Genomic DNA, 19,040 nt, shown 5'->3' with positions numbered 1-19,040 from the left:
AACCGTGGTGCTCAGGGTTCTAGGGCTGTGCCAAATACCATTTTTAAGGCTTCGGAGCTTCGGCTGTGATATTCAGTGAATATTTGAATACTCGGGGAGTGGGAGTGTTGTATATTGCTGTTATTTACAAAATCCACATCCGGCCACTACTTTAATATCCCTTACTCCAGGCTGTGCCATGGCTTAAAGCACGGCTTTGCTCGCTACATACGCTCGCTAACATGCTAACTAGCTTGCTAACCTGATAACTAGCTCGCTAACCTGCTAACTAGCTCGCTAACCTGCTAACTAGCTCGCTAACTAAGGGCACAGAATATACAGGGTTTAACCAGTTTGAGTAGAGGTGCTCTAATTTCAGTCACAAAGCTGACAAAATTAACTGTGGTGTCGCCTCTCTTCGTTGTGTTGTTTTAACAGGTTGGGCTGCTAAAGTTTTAGGCTTCATTTACACAGACTTTTATGTTGATGAACCTGAATATGTGTGGAGTAGGGAAAGCACTGTTTTTACTGCTGGAGCCTGAATGTGGTGGAACATTACATTTATTGATAATCACATTTATCAAAAAACTGAATATCTGAATCTCAAAATTTGAAACTGAATACATACCCAACAAACAAATATTCTGAAAACCTGAATACTTGGGGCCTGCACTTTTGTTCAGAAAATCAGTGCTCAGCGCCTGCTTTAAAATTAAGGCTGCACTGCGGCTCCCAGCATGGCTCCGCTTGCTAACTCGTGCATACGCGGTGCCACTAAAAGCACAGAGTGTACACAAATAAACCAGAGCTTCGTGGACGTTTTCTTATTTGAGGTGTAAAGCTGACAAAATTAACTGTAGCTTTGCCAGGCTTCGTTGTTAGTAGGTTGCTGTAGTATGTTGGGCTGTTTTAGGCTTCGTACAATACTTTTATGTTGACAAGGCTGAATACATGTGGAATGGAGGGTTGCCTTTATTACCACATTTATCCCCTCCCCAAAAAAACAATATCTGAATCTCAAAACGAATGAATATCTGAATATTCGGGGCCAGCTCTACAGCTCAGTAAAATTAATTCAAAGGTTTACTGTGTCATTATTACGATTACGATTAACATCAGAGCGGAGGTGAAAACTGACCGCACATATATTAATACATAAATATAACACTTGAGTGTGTGTGTGTGTGTGTGTGTGTGTGTGTGTGTGTGTGTGTGTGTAAGAGAGGGAGAGAGGGATGATCGAGTGTGTGAGTGAGTGTGTAAGTGAGTGAGAGAGAAAGGCATAGAGAGAGAGAGAGAGAGAGAGAGAGAGAGAGAAGCAGACAAGCAGACTGCGGTAGTGAGTGAGTGAGCAATCGACTGAGTCACTGAGTGAGTGTGTGTGTAAGAGGGGGAGAGAGAGAGAAAGAGCAAGAGAGAGAGAAACATACAAGCAGCATGAGGTAGTGAGTGAGTGAGCGAGTGATTGAGTGACTGAGTTAGTGAGCAAGAGTGTGTGTGTCCAGTCTATCCTGTAAACTGAACATTTCGTTAGCGCTAGCTGCTTCATCCACTTTAAGTTCCCTTTGTGACTGCAGTTAGCATTGGCACTGACAGCACTGCAGCCCTCCAGCTGGACACAGCTCAGATCTGTTCTGGTAAAGACTTAGATCTGAGATCTGATGAGAAATAGGGGCCTCACTGCTGCAGTCTCTCTGCGCTGTTGAAAACCTGAGCAAAAACACAACCTCTTTATGCACATTTTCTGAAATTCCTGAAACTGTCCTGAGCACAAGGTGGGGTACTAGAACTTACTCTGAGGGACACTTACACTTTTCTAGTGACGGCACTGGGCAGAGTAACCTTAGAGTCTAAACCTTAAATCAAAGGCAATGTTCACAATTCTAATAAAACAGCAGTGGACCCCCAAGTGGACTCTTGCTCTGGTATCTCTCTCTCTGCTCATGGCGTAGCCATCTGGAGTTTTATTAGACAACACAGATAACTCCAAACGTTGAAAAGCACAAACCACAATGAGGACGTTGCTCTATTCCTGCTCCATAGGTGGGTAATATCGACTTATTTTTGCTCTTTCTGACTACTTAAGGTGGAAATGTCTCCAAATTCAGGAGATGGCTAACGCTAATTACAGACAGTGCTACAATTCTAAACAACTCGAGCTATAAGTGAGTTTCTGTAATAATTCAAACAGTGAATAAGACAAGTTACACTTCAGCTACGTTCAAGCAACAGTTGTTTTTTTCCCCCTCAAACAAACTGTTCCACCTTAACGACATTTAGCTTCTGAATGTAAACATCCAGAGAGAACTGTGATTAGCCACAATGTTCCCTTTAAAGCAGAGCTGCCCAATCCTGGTCCTGGAGAACCACCACCTGGCACAGTTTAGTAACAAAGGCATTCGGGGGAATTTGGATATTTGTGATGGGTGTGTTGAGTCTGAGATCTCCGGGACCAGGACTGAATGGCCCTGACTTAAAGGAACAATAGGTAGGATTTTTACCTTAATATTACAGCTTCAAAACCTCGTGATGCTTCACTCAACTGTAATAAAGAGGATAGAGCCTGTGTTGAGGCAACGCTGGACTCAGCACTGGAGAAAATGCTCTGTGTAATGTAGGAAATCACCCCCTCTCTCCCACTTGATTTCAGCACAGTGATGTATAAATGAATTACGCTCTGCACCTGTAGGGGGGGTCCAGCAGCAAAAATACCAAATCTTACCTAGTGTTCCTTTAAACAGAACCCTTCTAGCAATGTGAACAAGGCTAAACACTTTCTCACAGCAGCACGTAATGTAGCATTCAGAAGAAATCACAGAGGGAGAGGGAATGAAGGTTATATCGATATATATTCATCTGGAAAGTTTAACAAAGTCATTCTAACCCTCAGGGACATCAGGGAACCACAGTGTGAGCTTTTATCTCGAAGCAGAGTAAAGAATAATGGGCTGGACTACTAACCTTCCTCCAAAGAGCTCACCATCAATTCGTCAAGAAGTCAAAAACAGACAGACGGGATCTGTAAGCCTTCACTTTACCTCAGATAACAACAGCATTCAGATTCCACCATTAAATTCATGTATTCATTCATTTATTCAATCATTTATTCATTCACTCACACACACACACACACTTGTGGACAGTCTCACACACTCACCCAGTCACTCACACACTCACACCTGTGGACAGTTTCACACACTCACTCAGTCACTCACACACTCACACCTGTGGACAGTTTCACACACTCACCCAGTCACTCACACACACACGCCTGTGGACAGTTTCACACACTCACCCTGTCACACACACACTCACACCTGTGGACAGTTTCACACACTCACCCAGTCACTCACACACTCACACCTGTGGACAGTTTCACACACTCACCCAGTCACTCACACACACACGCCTGTGGACAGTTTCACACACTCACCCAGTCACTCACACACACACACCTTTGGACATTTTCACACACTCACCCAGTCACTCACACACTCACACCTGTGGACAGTTTCACACACTCGCCCAGTCACTCACACACACACGCCTGTGGACAGTTTCACACACTCACCCAGTCACTCACACACTCACACCTGTGGACAGTTTCACACACTCACCCAGTCACTCACACACACACTTGTGGACAGTTTCACTCACTCACCCAGTCACTCACACACTCACACCTGTGGACAGTTTCACACACTCACCCTGTCACTCACACACACACACACACACACACTTGTGGACAGTTTCACTCACTCACCCAGTCACTCACACCTGTGGACAGTCTCACACACTCACCCAGTCACTCACACACTCACACCTGTGGACAGTTCCACACAATCACCCAGTCACTCACACACACACACCTTTGGACAGTTTCACACACTCACCCAGTCACTCACACACTCACACCTCTGGACAGTTCCACACAATCACCCAGTCACTCACACACACACACCTTTGGACAGTTTCACACACTCACCCAGTCACTCACACACTCACACCTGTGGACAGTTTCACATACTCACCCAGTCACTCACACACACACTTGTGGACAGTTTCACTCACTCACCCAGTCACTCACACACTCACACCTGTGGACAGTTTCACACACTCACCCTGTCACTCACACACACACACTTGTGGACAGTTTCACTCACTCACCCAGTCACTCACACACTCACACCTGTGGACAGTTCCACACAATCACCCAGTCACTCACACACACACACCTTTGGACAGTTTCACACACTCACCCAGTCACTCACACACTCACACCTGTGGACAGTTTCACCCACCCACCCTGTCACTCACACACACACTTGTGGACAGTTCCACACACTCAGCCAGTCACTCACACACTCTCACCTGTGGACAGTTTCACACACTCACCCTGTCACTCACACACTCACACCTGTGGACAGTTTCACACACTCACACCTGTAGACAGTTTCACACACTCACACCTGTGGACAGTTTCACACACTCACACCTGTAGACAGTTTCACACACTCACCCAGTCACTCACACACTCACACCTGTGGATAGTGTCACACACTCACCCAGTCCACTCATACACTCACACCTGTGGATAGTGTCACACAGCCAATCCACCTTTCACTGTGTGTGTTTGGAATGTGGGAGGAAACTAGAGCAGTTGGAGGAAACCCTCACAGACACTGGGAGAACATTTTACAATCCTCACAGGCAGGGACCCCAGGTGAGGTCTGATCCCACAACCCCAGGACCCTGGAGCTGAGTGACAGAGCCTCAAGGTAAAAACCACTGCTAACCAGGGGGATCATTTGCCAACACAACAAAAAATACAATAGAAGGTAAACACTAAGAAGGATCTGGACTGAAAAGGAGAAACTAATTGAGAGAATATCTCTAAAAGTGTATTATAATATTACCTCCTAAATTAGAACCACAGCAAATAGCTTCACTCTCTCTCAGACACGGTTCATTAGGCTGTGCACATTGATCCACACGGGTTTTATTCCATTATTTACAGTAATGTAAACCCCTTTAATTCATATTCAGTGTAAACAAGTCACCGTATCAGGAAAGAGCAATCGCCAGCGGCAGCTTTTAAGATGAATAAAAGTTAATGAACTCGGTGACATGTTAGGAGTGGGCAGAGATATGAGCACGCATTAGATCAACTTTCAGGAAGCCATGTTCTTGGCAGCAAACTGCACTGTGAAAACTCATTTAAAAATGGCTTTTCAAGGTGTCTTAAGGTCACTCAAAGTATGACAAGGAACACAGACTTCACTAATAAATATGAATCAAAGCGTTTAAAGCTAACGAGGGCTGTTTTTGTGCAACAGAAACATCATTTTTTAGGAATCATCAGACAGATGTTGAAATTTGCCTCCTTATATTTTACATCAATTAGTGTTTGAGATGTAAACAAAGTCATTCACTTTATAAATAACTAAACTGTTTTAAAGTGGGGGAAATAAAGTGTCTAAAAACTAATATTTTTAAACGGACAGACTTCTGTAGTGGTGTCCAGGTCACAGAAACTTTGGGCTGATGTACAGTATCTAACACAAACAGGGTAGGATAAGATAATCCTTTTATCCACAGTGGGGAAATTTACAGTGTTATAGCAGCAGAGGTAGAGCAAGGCACACAACAATAAAAAAGAGAAGTCGCAAAAAAACTAGAAACAATAAGAAGAATATTTAAATTCAAAAATTGCACATAAACCTTATATTGCACATAAATAGGACAGTTTATCGCACATGGGTATGAAAAACAAAAACTTGCATTGAATTGGTATAATATGTTAATTAAAAAAAATATTGTAATAACAAATATAGCCATATTTACTGTCAGTTATTACCACTGATCCTACATCAATGTTTACATCAGTAAAAGTATTTAAATAAAGTGTCTCTTCACTAGGAATGGTTTAAAAATGTGTTTCAGATAAACTGCATCATCTTAGATGTCTCAAGTAATCAGATAGGGAATTCATAACCACTTCATGTAATAACTCCCTGTGAGGAGCTTTTGAACCCGTATGTTTCTTCTGAACAGAGAATTTCATGTCAAACAACTCTGAATGACTATTTACAAGGCTGAATTATTCAAAAGAATCTGTAAAAATCTATAACATTTCCCTTTGAAGTAAAAAACTAAATTTAATTGGTGCTGCAGTAGTGTCCAGAGAGAAATGTCCAATTTCCAAGTCTAGCAGCAACTTCTGGTTATGTATCATGAAGGTAGGGAGAAACTACACACACACACACACACACACACATACATATATATATATATTTTAACCTGGAGATTTTAGGAGGAAACCTGATAAGCCAACATTAGTGCTAAGAAAAACAAAAAAACCTTATTAAAAGTAGTTTAACTGTGCTGTTCCATCCATCCATCCATTATCTGTAACCGCTTGTCCAATTTTAGGGTCGCGGGGGGTCCAGAGCCTACCTGGAATCATCGGGCGCAAGGCGGGAATACACCCTGGAGGGCAACACAGACATTCACTCACACACACGGACGGAGTCGCCAATCCACCTGCAACATGTGTTTTTGGACTGTGGGAGGAAACCGGAGCACCCGGAGGAAACCCACGCGGACACGGGGAGAACACACCAACTCCTCACAGACAGTCACCCGGAGCTGGAATCGAACCCACAACCTCCAGGCCCCTGGAGCTGTGTGACTGCGACACTACCTGCTGCGCCACCGTGCCGCCCCTGTGCTGTTCCCCTTTAGCTAAAAGCTAAAGTTAGCAAGCTAACTTCCTCTCTAGATACTGTACCTCAGCTTGTTATTCCACTGGATGAAAAGGTAGAAAACCTTGTTTCTGCATATACACACAGACTCACTCTTTCTTTATGATTTTTCTTGACAACGTCAATGTAAATTTACACCAAACTAAACCTATTTTAGCCTGTTTATTAGTAGACAGATCAGTGGCTAGTAGATTTGGTTAAAATCACATGGATCCCTAAGGGCTGTATTTGTGTAATGCATTCTGGGTAATGTAGAAACAGGAAAATGTGAAACTATTAAAGCTAAAAGATATAATGTAAAATAACGCAACAGATAACACAAATGCTAGTGTTATCCTGGAATGCTCCTATGAAGTAAACATTCCCACAAATGAAATGTCATATATCCGATTAAATTATTGTTGCATTCACATTAAAGGAGGTAAAGGCAACATAGAACTTTTAAGCTCCAAATGAGAACAGCAGTTTGAAGAAGAGTCCTCTACAAATGAACACAGTCCCCAGCTCAGCCCTTAGACACCACACAGGGTAGATTACAGCAGTAGATTACATAACAAATTCACTGTCCTCGTGCACAAAGTGACAGAATAACCACCACACAAACTAATCCACACCAATAACAACAACAAACAACACAAAGTTCTTTACTGGAAGTTACTGTAGGTCATGCTCTGAGCCGTTGTGCAAGGCCCCAGCCCCTTTTCCTCCCAAACTGTTGGGACCATGGCAGGTTTTGTATAGGCTCTACGAAGGTAATATAGCTAACAAGTATACGCTAATACCCTGTCGCTGACCGATTTGCACGTCCTGCCTGATTTGGACTGCGCATGCACAGACATTTACATATGTAGCTTATAGCTAAGGACACCATGCCCAATGCCAAGTGCTGGCTAGGCTATAGACCACTGGAACTGTGTTCTCTGGAGTGATGGAGCTCCATAACATTACAAATACTAATAGTTAATTGCAGTTATACTCTTTAATCTTTTATAATTTATATATATATTTTTTAAAGAAGGACAGGAGCCCCCCTTGTGTGTGCGTTTCCGCCCAGGCGCCGGACCCACCCAATCCTAAACTGGAAAAACAAAAACAATGAATGAATTAATGGGTGTTTTTAAAAATTTCTGTAAAACACTATGAGTGACATGTATGCATGAAAGGTGCTATAAAAGCTATACCAGTAGACTATTATATCATTATTATTATTAATATAATTATTATCAAATACCTGAGTTTACTAATGTTCATTTTGTTAAATACCATTAAATGTTCACAGCAATGTTCCAGTAAAATAAAGACTTCCCAGTAGAGTGCATGTTGACAGCTGATACTCTTCATTTCATCGAATGAGCAGGTGTCTATGACTTTTTAGATTTAGTGGAAGATCATGGCATGCCTTTGCAGTTCAGTACCATCCTGTTCCTGTTTTCATCAAGAATATCATTACACAGTGCTTGTACCAAGGCTTATGAATTTCTAATGACCCACCTGCTGCTTATTTAGTGACTGTAAATGATTTATGAGGATCCTATAATAAGCCATGCCATATCTTACATATGGCTCATTTTATACAACATAAAAAGTGATTCAACATGTTCCTCATTGATAAAAGTGGACATGTTATGGACAAAATAACACTTTTTAAATTAAATTCAACTTTACTGTCATCACAGCAATACAATGTATACAGTATAATGAAACACTGCCAGGCTACTTTTATGGTGCAGTGACAGTGCAAAATCCAGACATTATAATTTTTCATAGAAACAGTATGTTTAATGTATGGAGACCCCTGGCAGACTACTGTGGAACTTGTGGAGCATGCAGGCCATATAGTACGTGGCTTCTTCTGAAATTAAGGGAATTTCAAGGTATTTCTCAAATCCCATCACCACATCCTTCACTGCAGTACCTTGTAAACTTTCTCTGAGAATGTCACCGCATTCAGTCATATAAATGCTAGTTAGCTTAAAAACAATGTTCACGATTTTAATTAAAAAATAAAATTCTGAGGATGTTTCCTCACCATTCCTCTCCAATTTGTTTGTGCTGGAAACCAATCTAATGTGTTTGGTCTCTGTCGGGTAAACTAGGCTCTCTCTCTCTCTCTCACTCTCTCTCTCCGTGGCAGGTTTTTAGTCAACGAAAAGCCCTCCAAATGTTGAACAGTATGAACCAAGATGAGGATATTGCTCTAATCCTGCTCCATAGGGGGGTAATATTGACTTATTTTTACTGTAGCTGGAATTGAACCTAAATTTGGGAGAACTCTAACTCTGCATGAAAGTAAACACCAACTGTATGAGCTACAAAACTAAACAACTCAAGTTACTAATGAGTTCAGCCACGTACAAATAATCAAAATTTGATCCCTCAAACACACCATTCCCCCTTAAAAGACGTGGAGCTTCTGAACATAAACAAACCAGAGAGTAGCGTTTCCCCACAATCATAAATGTTAGGTATTGGCTAAAGTAGTTAGCACTGTGACAAAATATACTACTACACATTCATAATTACAAACATGGTATTAATGTATGAGCAGAAACATAAGGGCCATTATCATTTGTGTTAGCTTAAGTTACCTTCAAAATGATTAACTAGCATAGCTAGTAATTAGCATAGCTTTCTGCTTTTCTTGATTTTATGGTATTTTGACAGACATTCTCATCCATGAGTTCTCTTATCTGAGAGGCCTCACTGAAGCACTCTTATTGGTTTGGGGTAGTGTGGTTGCCTGGGTCAGGAATTGAACACACATCTGCCATGTGGTGTTGTCCACTACAAACTATAAGTCGGCACGGTGGCTTGGTGGTTAGCACGTTCGCCTCCCAGCGCTGGGATCTTGGGTTCAAGTCCCATCTGGGTGGAGTTTCCATGTTCTCCCCGTGTCTGCGTGGGTTTCCTCCGGGGGCTCCGGTTTCCTCCCACAGTCCAAAAACATGGAGGGTAGGTGAATTGGCTTCTCTAATAACTGTCCTGGTGTGTGAATGAATGTCTGTATGTGTGAGCCCAGATATGGATTGGCGGTCTGTCCTGGGTTAAACCCTAGTGCCCGATGCAGTCCTCCAGGTGGACGGTCGTTTCTGGTTGAGAGTACGCTGTGCGCGTTTGGCTGCCGCTTCTCGCCAGTGTGTGTGAATTAAGCGTTCTGAGCAGTGTAGATTGTAAAGCGTCCTTGGGTGTCTAGAAAGGCGCTATATAAGTGTAACGATAATAATAATAATAATAATAAGTGGCCTGTACAGACATCAAACGCAAAACGTATTTATTCATTTATTAACACCATGCTACAACCACCTGATCTAACCATCCGAATGATTGGTTGATGTGGCAGTATTTGGTGACTTTACCTTTACCTGGAAATGTAAATAAATAACTTAATTAGCTTTAGCTGTAGTAAGTTCCAAAGGACACCCTGAAGTAGCATTAACCAGTGCCAGGCTTGATCCGGTACCAAAGCACCAACTTAGAACATTCTATACCGAGTCAATCCAGATAACAACAGAGTCAGTCTGGACAATTGTAACAACACTTGCTGTCTTTTATATACTACATTACAACTGTAAATAAGTGCAGGGTTCATTAGGGTTTTATTACTCTGGAGTCTAATTATTCTCAAACACAGAGTACTGAAGTCATATGACATTTTTAGTTGGTGTCTTGCCCATATCAGGAGTTTACTCTGGATTTCTCTCAGAGATAAATGACCTTTTTCAAACCTGCGAGCTTTGTCCAGTGTCATCGGTAAGTTGCTCTCGTGGTAGTAGAGTATACTTTGAGTAGCTGGTGTTGTTATGTAGCGTGGTTTAATAAGGTTTTTTCTTTCAGTGTACAGGTATCAGCTTGTTTTTAACATGAAGAGTACAGTGTACCAGTTTATATTTTTAAGCAACTTCATAATTCACAGAATCCGGTGCTATTCAGTGGAAAACGGACCCAGGATACACATACTGACATCTGAACTGTTATGTTTGCCAGGGTAATGTGGCGAGTTACCAAAATCCAGGTCATTTTTCCCAATTCACAAATCCAGAATAAACATGGTGTTCCTAAAACAGACAAGATGGCAGCTAGGGCTGTGCGATATGGCCCTAAAATATTATCATGGTATTTCAGGGTATTTTGGCGATAACGATATACTTGACGATATGAAATCACTGAAAATAATTTTATTCGTTTCAAGAACACACTATTGCAGCAAAATAGATGCTATATTATATTAAGAGTATTAAATTAATAATATATTTATTATTCAAATGATATTTAATTACTTTTTATTATAATACAAACTAAATCTAACAATTTCAAATATTCAGAAGAAACATTTGTTTATTTTGCAAACAACCGTAACTTACCAAGATTCTGACATTGTATTAAAAAATATTTAGAATAATGATATTTTATTTTCCTTTTATGTCACTGCTAACTAGGAGACATTTTTTGAATGCAGAGCACATTTCCACCCGTACCTGTTGATGTGCCTAAATGATGTAATGAATGTATGTCGTTTTTCGTGTAACTGCAATGATGGATTACGTAAACAAGTTGGAATATCACAATAATCACAGTATAGATATTTTTTAATTGACATTTATCGACATTATTGCACACGACACAGTAAGGCACAGCCCTAATGCCAACTACAGAATTACTACATCACAACTTCTGTAATCCTCCTGTAATTTTTGTGAGTGACTCTACAGTATATTCAGAACAAGCACAGCCAATATGTCCGAACGCATTGCCCTCTGAAGAGCCCCTACATACAGGACTAGGAATGCAAGAGAGGCCCATGTAGGCTAAAGTTTGCTTTCTATAGACTTCAGCATTCAGTCCTACGCCCTATTAGGACAGGATTCATTTTACATGGGGAGCTGTAAATGTCATTTTTTCCACAAAACGTCAGTAATGTTTTTGGCGGATTCACACTGGATAAGAAATCTTGATGAGGATCGCCTACTCGATTTACATACTGCCAACACAGGGTGGATCAGACACAGCAGGGCTATTAGAGTATTTAGACAGTCACGTTACGTCATTGGCTCTCAAAGTGTGGTCATGTGATAAGACTCATAGGTGGTATAAAATGTTTGAGGACTACTGCTGTTTCGTTTTGTGGATTTGAGCGTGGTGCATCGCTCAGCAGCTGAGCTTAGCCTCGTACCTGAACCATATATTTAATCACTAAAGGCTTCCTCTAGCTCCCTAGAGGTTACAGGGATCTGACACAATATTCCCCCACATGTCAGTTCGGACGGGATTAATATAACCTGGGGTTATTTTTACTGCTCGTTTTGCAGTAGGTAAAAGGCTCGGGAATCTTTCCTGAAATGGGAGTGCACACTCCGGAAAATTGATTTAAGTGGTTATTTCAGACGGGATTAAAACCACTGAGATACTACAGAAATTATTACTTTACCCCACATCCACAGGTAAAACTGACCCCTTCTAAACAGGGCTCCAGACCACCAAGATGAGCTATCATCCTACCATCATGCTTTGATGACCAAGACTGCAGGAGATAATTAGCAAGAAACCATACAACTGACCCTAGACCTGCCTAATTGTGATATAACAGGTGATAAACAAGAACAGTCTTCATGTAAATGGTCCTAGACCTGTATGATCCCTGAAACAGTTCCTAGCTCTGCATACTCATCCAGAAACTGGTCCAAGACCCACTTAATGTTCATGTAACTGATTGTAGAGCTGCATTATCTTTATGCAACTGCTCCAAGGCCTACATAGTCTCTGTATATGTAGGTCTACCTTATCTCGAAGTGACTGTACCTATACCTGACTTATAATGGTGCTATCAGGTCTTAGGCCTACATTATCTTGGCATAGCAGGTCCTGAAACTGCACATGTTAGGATCACCTGTGCCCAAACCAGCATGGCCATTATAAAACTAGTTCTAGGCCTGAATAGTATAAGCAGTCCAAGCCCTGCATAAACCATAAAACTGGTTCATAAGCCTGTGTGAGCTTAGATAACTGGCCTTAGACCCTGATGTACCTGTGTCTAGACCAGTGTAACCATCATTTAACTAGTTCTAGATTAGCTTAACCTCCAATTATCAGACATTACGCCTGTAGGCCTGTATAATCTTCATATAAATGATTCTAGACCTGTATAGCCTTAAATTATCTGGCCTTAGGCCTGTGTATTCTTGGTATAGCTGGTTTTAGACCTGAATATTCTTAATGAACCTGATCTGGGACAAGCATAACCATAATTTAACTGGTTCTGGACCTGATGAACTTAAAGGCGTCTGCTTATTTTTTATAATCTTGTCTGTAGGTCATTATTTAACTGGTCTTAGGCCTTTATATTCCCAATGTACCAAACCCTTGATCCGTATAATCATCATTTAACCGGTTCTAGACCTCTATAACCTTCAATTATCAGATCGTAGGCCTGTGTCATCTTTGTATAAGTAGACCCAGGCTTGTGTAATCATCATAAAACTGGTATTAGACCTGCATAATCCCGGTAATGTGGAGCCACAGATTTAGCTATTGGCCTATAACCACCCTCAAATGAAGTACAGCCACAGACGTCCTGCACTCTCAGAGGAAAGTACCCGAAGGTGTAAGGTACAAAACTGGACCCTGAAGATCTTTGTTGTACTCATCAGGGCACATTGTAAAACTGGTACCAGTGAAGTTCAGTAAATAGAGTCACAAATGTACAGTGAAGGTACAGGTTGAATATAGCCTTAGAACTGGACTCAACCTGGTTTTATCAGGAATCCCCTGCATGTGACGACCCCAGTGACTTTTATGAGGAGCAACTGCACCCCACGCTTGTGGTTAAAAGGGCAACTATTCCAACACCTAAAGACCACACACCCAAACGTGGTCCTGTAATGACACAACAGCAGGAGGCTGAGCAGCCCACTCTCTCATTAATTTGCATGATTTACTCTTTGCGCTCTGCTCCATTGTCCTGAGCAAAGAACGGATGCAGGAAAACGACCTCGACATTTGGATTGAAGTGGTTGTGCTACCCTCTAATCTGGAGATCTTTTATGTGCTCTATCTCCCTGTATCTCTCTCTGTCTCTCTCTCTTTCCCCACGCTTTCTTCTCCTACCACTCTCTCTCCTTCTCTTTCTCATCTTTTTCCCTCTCACATTCTCGTCTTTCTCCTTTCTTTTTTCTTCATCGTTCTCACTTATCAATTCCCCCTCTTTCCACCCCCAATCTCTCTCTCTCTCTCTCTCTCTCTCTCTCTCTCTCTCTCTCTCTCTCTCTCTCTCACCACAGTTAGGCCCACCTCTACCTTCCACTATTGGATCATTTGAGCTTCTATAAATAAACTGTTTGTACTGACATGGCCCTCGAGCACACACACACACACACACACACACACACACAGTCCAAAATATGTGAATACACCAAGATTTTACATTTTTATTTAAAGCCTTTCATACCAAAATGTGTTATGGACCACGCTGATGCACAGCAGTGATGGAGACTGTAGGCGAAGGGCTTTACATACACAAGCAGCAGCCCTGCTGTATTATGACTAATACCACCTTAAATACACAAGCACTCAGAGCCTTTCCATTACACCTCAGCTCTTATTCTCACATCCTGAACTGTTACATAGAGAAACACAGCCCTGTGGAATGAGCCTCTTCATCAGTCACTGGGCAGTGAGTTTAGTGATGAGGAAATCTGATACAGTCTCCTTCCAGTACACCATCAGCATCCCCTGTACTGGTGACTCTCTCTCTCTCTGTCTCTCTCTCTCTCTCAGTCACAACAGGTAATATGGCTGTCATTCAGTGAACTAGAGGCTCACCAAAGCCTCTTCCCCAGAGCACCACACCGACGGAGGCTGTGTGTTTTACTACAGAGAATAATGAAATACAGTCACATACAGTGTGTGGTGCTGAGAATAGGGAGATGTGGAGCATGATCTGCGCCATGCTATAGATAGATAGATAGATAGATAGATAGATAGATAGATAGATAGATATTTAAAGGCATAGAGACACAGCAGTATAAATGAAAAGAGAGAGAGAGACAGAGTTATATAAATAGACATAGACAAAGAAAAATATAAATAGAAAAAGAAAGAACAGCAGAGAGAGAGAGAGAAAGATACAGGAAGAGAAAAGGAGGGACAGAAGGAATGACAGGAAGACAGACAGAGAGAGAGAGAGAGAGGTGCAGAATGATAGATACATAGAAAGATACTGAATGATACAGATGCAGACTGAGAGAGAGAGAGAGAGAGAGAGAGAGAGAGAGAGAGAGAAAGAAATGAGCGTGTTTGGAGGCTTACCTTGTGAAGACACATAGGACATGATCCAAAGGCATCGACCTTAGCGGCTAAAGTGACGGTTCTCTCGGAGAAGTGGCATCCGGGCTACGAGCGCGAGCACAGCCACAGCGGCGCGGAGCATGTAGGCGGCTCGGACAGCGTGCAAAAAATGCCCCATGTCGGCACGTGACACACACACACACATGCGCGCGCGCGCACGCGCCTGCTTTTACACACACATACATACACACACACGCACGCACGCACGCGCGCGCACTCACGATCCAGAACCAAGCGCGCGATCAATCCATAGTCTAAATTAAAACCGTATCAGTGTAAACACTGTTCTGATAGAGAAAGGGTGAGAGAGAGATACAGGGAGTGAGATGTGGTGAGAAAGTAGAGAGGAAAGGAGGGAGGGGAGGGAAGGAGAGAGTGAGGGAGGGGGAGAGTGTGGAGAGAGAGTCACGGAGGGAAGGAGGGAAGAGAGAAGGAGGAAGGGAGGGGAACAGAGTGTTGTGGGAGGGTTAGTTGAGCAGGGAGAGATGGATGGAAGGTCTCCATCAGAATGAAGGAGGGGGAGACGGGATAAGTTGGGGTGAAGGAGGGAAGAGAGAGATGGAGGAAGGGAGGGAGCAAAGAGAGGAGGAGAGTGGTGTGGGAGGGGAAGAAAGAGTGGTGGGGGTGGGGACTGGTACCTTGTGTCCAGTTCTGCTCCAAATGGTTTTAACTGCCCTCTTATATTTCTTTGGCCACTTTATCAGAAGCACAAACCTCAGAGGGGGTATTGTATCAGTGTATATCATGATCATGTACCATGTAAAAATAAACCTGTACAACAGGGGAAATTAATCAGTCAATCCAGTTAGAATGTTTTCTCTGGCAAAGGTCCGGAAGGTAATGTTTAACCTGCATTATGATCAGTGCCGGGCGGCACGGTGGCTCAGCAGGTAGGTGTCGCAGTCACACAGCTCCAGGGGCCTGGAGGTTGTGGGTTTGATTCCCACTCCGAGTGACTGTCTGTGAGTAGTGTGGTGTGTTCTCCCTGTGTCTGCGTGGGTTTCCTCCGGGTGACTGTCTGTGAGGAGTGTGGTGTGTTCTCCCTGTGTCTGCGTGGGTTTCCTCCGGGTGACTGTCTGTGAGGAGTGTGGTGTGTTCTCCCCGTGTCTGCGTGGGTTTCCTCCGGGTGACTGTCTGTGAGGAGTGTGGTGTGTTCTCCCCGTGTCTGCGTGGGTTTCCTCCGGGTGACTGTCTGTGAGGAGTGTGGTGTGTTCTCCCCGTGTCTGTGTGGGTTTCCTCCGGGTGACTGTCTGTGAGGAGTGTGGTGTGTTCTCCCCGTGTCTGCGTGGGTTTCCTCCGGGTGACTGTCTGTGAGGAGTGTGGTGTGTTCTCCCCGTGTCTGCGTGGGTTTCCTCCGGGTGACTGTCTGTGAGGAGTGTGGTGTGTTCTCCCCGTGTCTGCGTGGGTTTCCTCCGGGTGACTGTCTGTGAGGAGTGTGGTGTGTTCTCCCCGTGTCTGCGTGGGTTTCCTCCGGGTGACTGTCTGTGAGGAGTGTGGTGTGTTCTCCCCGTGTCTGCGTGGGTTTCCTCCGGGTGACTGTCTGTGAGGAGTGTGGTGTGTTCTCCCCGTGTCTGCGTGGGTTTCCTCCGGGTGACTGTCTGTGAGGAGTGTGGTGTGTTCTCCCCGTGTCTGCGTGGGTTTCCTCCGGGTGACTGTCTGTGAGGAGTGTGGTGTGTTCTCCCCGTGTCTGCGTGGGTTTCCTCCGGGTGACTGTCTGTGAGGAGTGTGGTGTGTTCTCCCCGTGTCTGCGTGGGTTTCCTCCGGGTGACTGTCTGTGAGGAGTGTGGTGTGTTCTCCCCGTGTCTGCGTGGGTTTCCTCCGGGTGACTGTCTGTGAGGAGTGTGGTGTGTTCTCCCCGTGTCTGCGTGGGTTTCCTCCGGGTGACTGTCTGTGAGGAGTGTGGTGTGTTCTCCCCGTGTCTGCGTGGGTTTCCTCCGGGTGACTGTCTGTGAGGAGTGTGGTGTGTTCTCCCTGTGTCTGCGTGGGTTTCCTCCGGGTGACTGTCTGTGAGGAGTGTGGTGTGTTCTCCCTGTGTCTGCGTGGGTTTCCTCCGGGTGACTGTCTGTGAGGAGTGTGGTGTGTTCTCCCAGTGTCTGCGTGGGTTTCCTCCGGGTGACTGTTTGTGAGGAGTGTGGTGTGTTCTCCCTGTGTCTGAGTGGGTTTCCTCCGGGTGACTGTATGTGAGGAGTGTGGTGTGTTCTCCCCGTGTCTGCGTGGGTTTCCTCCGGGTGACTGTCTGTGAGGAGTGTGGTGTGTTCTCCCCGTGTCTGCGTGGGTTTCCTCCGGGTGACTGTCTGTGAGGAGTGTGGTGTGTTCTCCCTGTGTCTGCGTGGGTTTCCTCCGGGTGACTGTTTGTGAGGAGTGTGGTGTGTTCTCCCTGTGTCTGAGTGGGTTTCCTCCGGGTGACTGTCTGTGAGGAGTGTAGTGTGTTCTCCCTGTGTCTGAATGGGTTTCCTCCGGGTGCTCCGGTTTCTTCTGTAGGACATTTACTGCACTTAGTCATAAAGTGTCCAGGGTGTGTGATCATAGAGTAAGGAAACAGTCAATGCCTCTCACAGCAGCATATTCTCCTTGAGAAGTGCCCAGTCCAGAGCGGAGCTCCTATGATCCCGCCCCCCGAGGTCCTGCCTGTGTCCCGCCCTCTGTCCAATCATTTTACAGGCAGATTCATGCAATTTCTCTGTGGTGTGTTTGTGTGTGTGTTTAAACAGATTAACTATTAAGATTTGTGTTTGAAAAGCCTCACGTATTAACCTATTTAAGGTGGAACTGAGAAATCAAGCTTGGTAGTACACAGCAAATATAAGCATTTCTGCAGCTGGTAGATGATTTAGTGACACGATGTTCACTTGGTCGTGTGTTTTAAATGGATAAAATGGGAAATTTGTTTATAAAATCTATCCCTAGCTTTAGCTTTGCATAGCTGTGTAAGGTGGAAATAACTATTAAAACTGGAGAATAAAGCAAATAAGGCTCTTAAACAGACCCATTTAATGAGGAAATAAATGCTTGAATACGAAAATTGTGAATAACTGGTTGACTCCACCATATAAAACAAACACTCTGTTCAAAATTAAACAGCTCTAAATAGTTTATCAGTTACAGGTCCAGGTCCGGATAGGACCGCCTGTTAATCAACCCTTCGGTATACTAACATTATTTAAGTGCTAGTGTTTTACACAGTTCCATGGTATGTAATCGATTGTTGTGGTCTGAAATAATGAAACAAATGGCTGAAGAATGTAATATTTTTTACTCAAATGTTCTACTCAATGTTTCAATATTTCTGCGTAGCTCATAATATTAATTGATTAAAGGGCACGTCTATGATTGTGGGGACACGCAGTTTGTTTACATTCCGAAGCTCTTTGATTTTTAAGGTGGAACTATGTGTTTGAGAAGAAAAATGTCCACGTCCAAACAACAGTATTTTTTCCACTTTAAAAGATATATAAGTTTTGAATGTAAACAAACCAGAGAGAACTTCAGTTCCCCACAGTCACGGATGTTTCCTTTAAACAACTAGGTACTCTATTTACCTTATAATTACAGCTTCAACATGGATGTGCTGTTTTACTGAGCTGTGACAGGGAGAACAGAGGCTCTGTTGCTACGTTGGACCCACCACAGAAACTGCACTGTGACACCTGTGCAGGAGGGTAGGAAACCAAAGGATCAGGTTTACATTCATCATTGATTACTGTCCCATAGGTCAGGAATGTCAGATAAACGGCTTGTGAACAGAATTCGCTCAGTTATTACATAGAGGGAAGACTACTGTAAAATAACGACTGACAACAAATGAAACCAATCAGAGCATGGAACTGACTTTAAAAATGTAAAACATTTACTATTCATTGATCAGCCAACTTCCTCTTTGTCCGCTCCACTGACCACACGGGAGCACTTTGTGGTTCTACAATTACAGACTGTAGTCCACCGGTTGCTCTGCATACT

The 19,040-nt window shown here is 43.4% G+C and overlaps 1 protein-coding gene across 4 annotated transcripts in view; it reads right to left on the bottom strand.

Annotated features, from left to right (window-relative positions):
- syngap1a (synaptic Ras GTPase activating protein 1a) overlaps nt 1-15,304 on the bottom strand; it is a 149,724-nt gene extending 134,420 nt beyond the window's left edge. For all 4 annotated transcript variants that reach the window (XR_010802260.1, XR_010802261.1, XM_066669242.1 and 1 more), the window contains exon 1: nt 15,045-15,304. Coding sequence is in view for 2 of the 4 variants with exons in the window: in XM_066669242.1 (XP_066525339.1) it covers nt 15,045-15,059 (15 nt within the window). In the remaining 2 variants the exon portion in view is untranslated. The remainder of the gene's footprint in view (nt 1-15,044) is intronic.
- Between the last annotated feature and the right edge of the window lie 3,736 nt (nt 15,305-19,040).

This window comes from Hoplias malabaricus, chromosome 4 (assembly GCF_029633855.1).
Source record: "Hoplias malabaricus isolate fHopMal1 chromosome 4, fHopMal1.hap1, whole genome shotgun sequence".
NCBI lineage: Eukaryota > Metazoa > Chordata > Actinopteri > Characiformes > Erythrinidae > Hoplias > Hoplias malabaricus.
The sequence above is the reverse complement of the archived record's forward strand: the minus strand, read 5'-3'. Positions and strand labels throughout refer to the sequence as shown.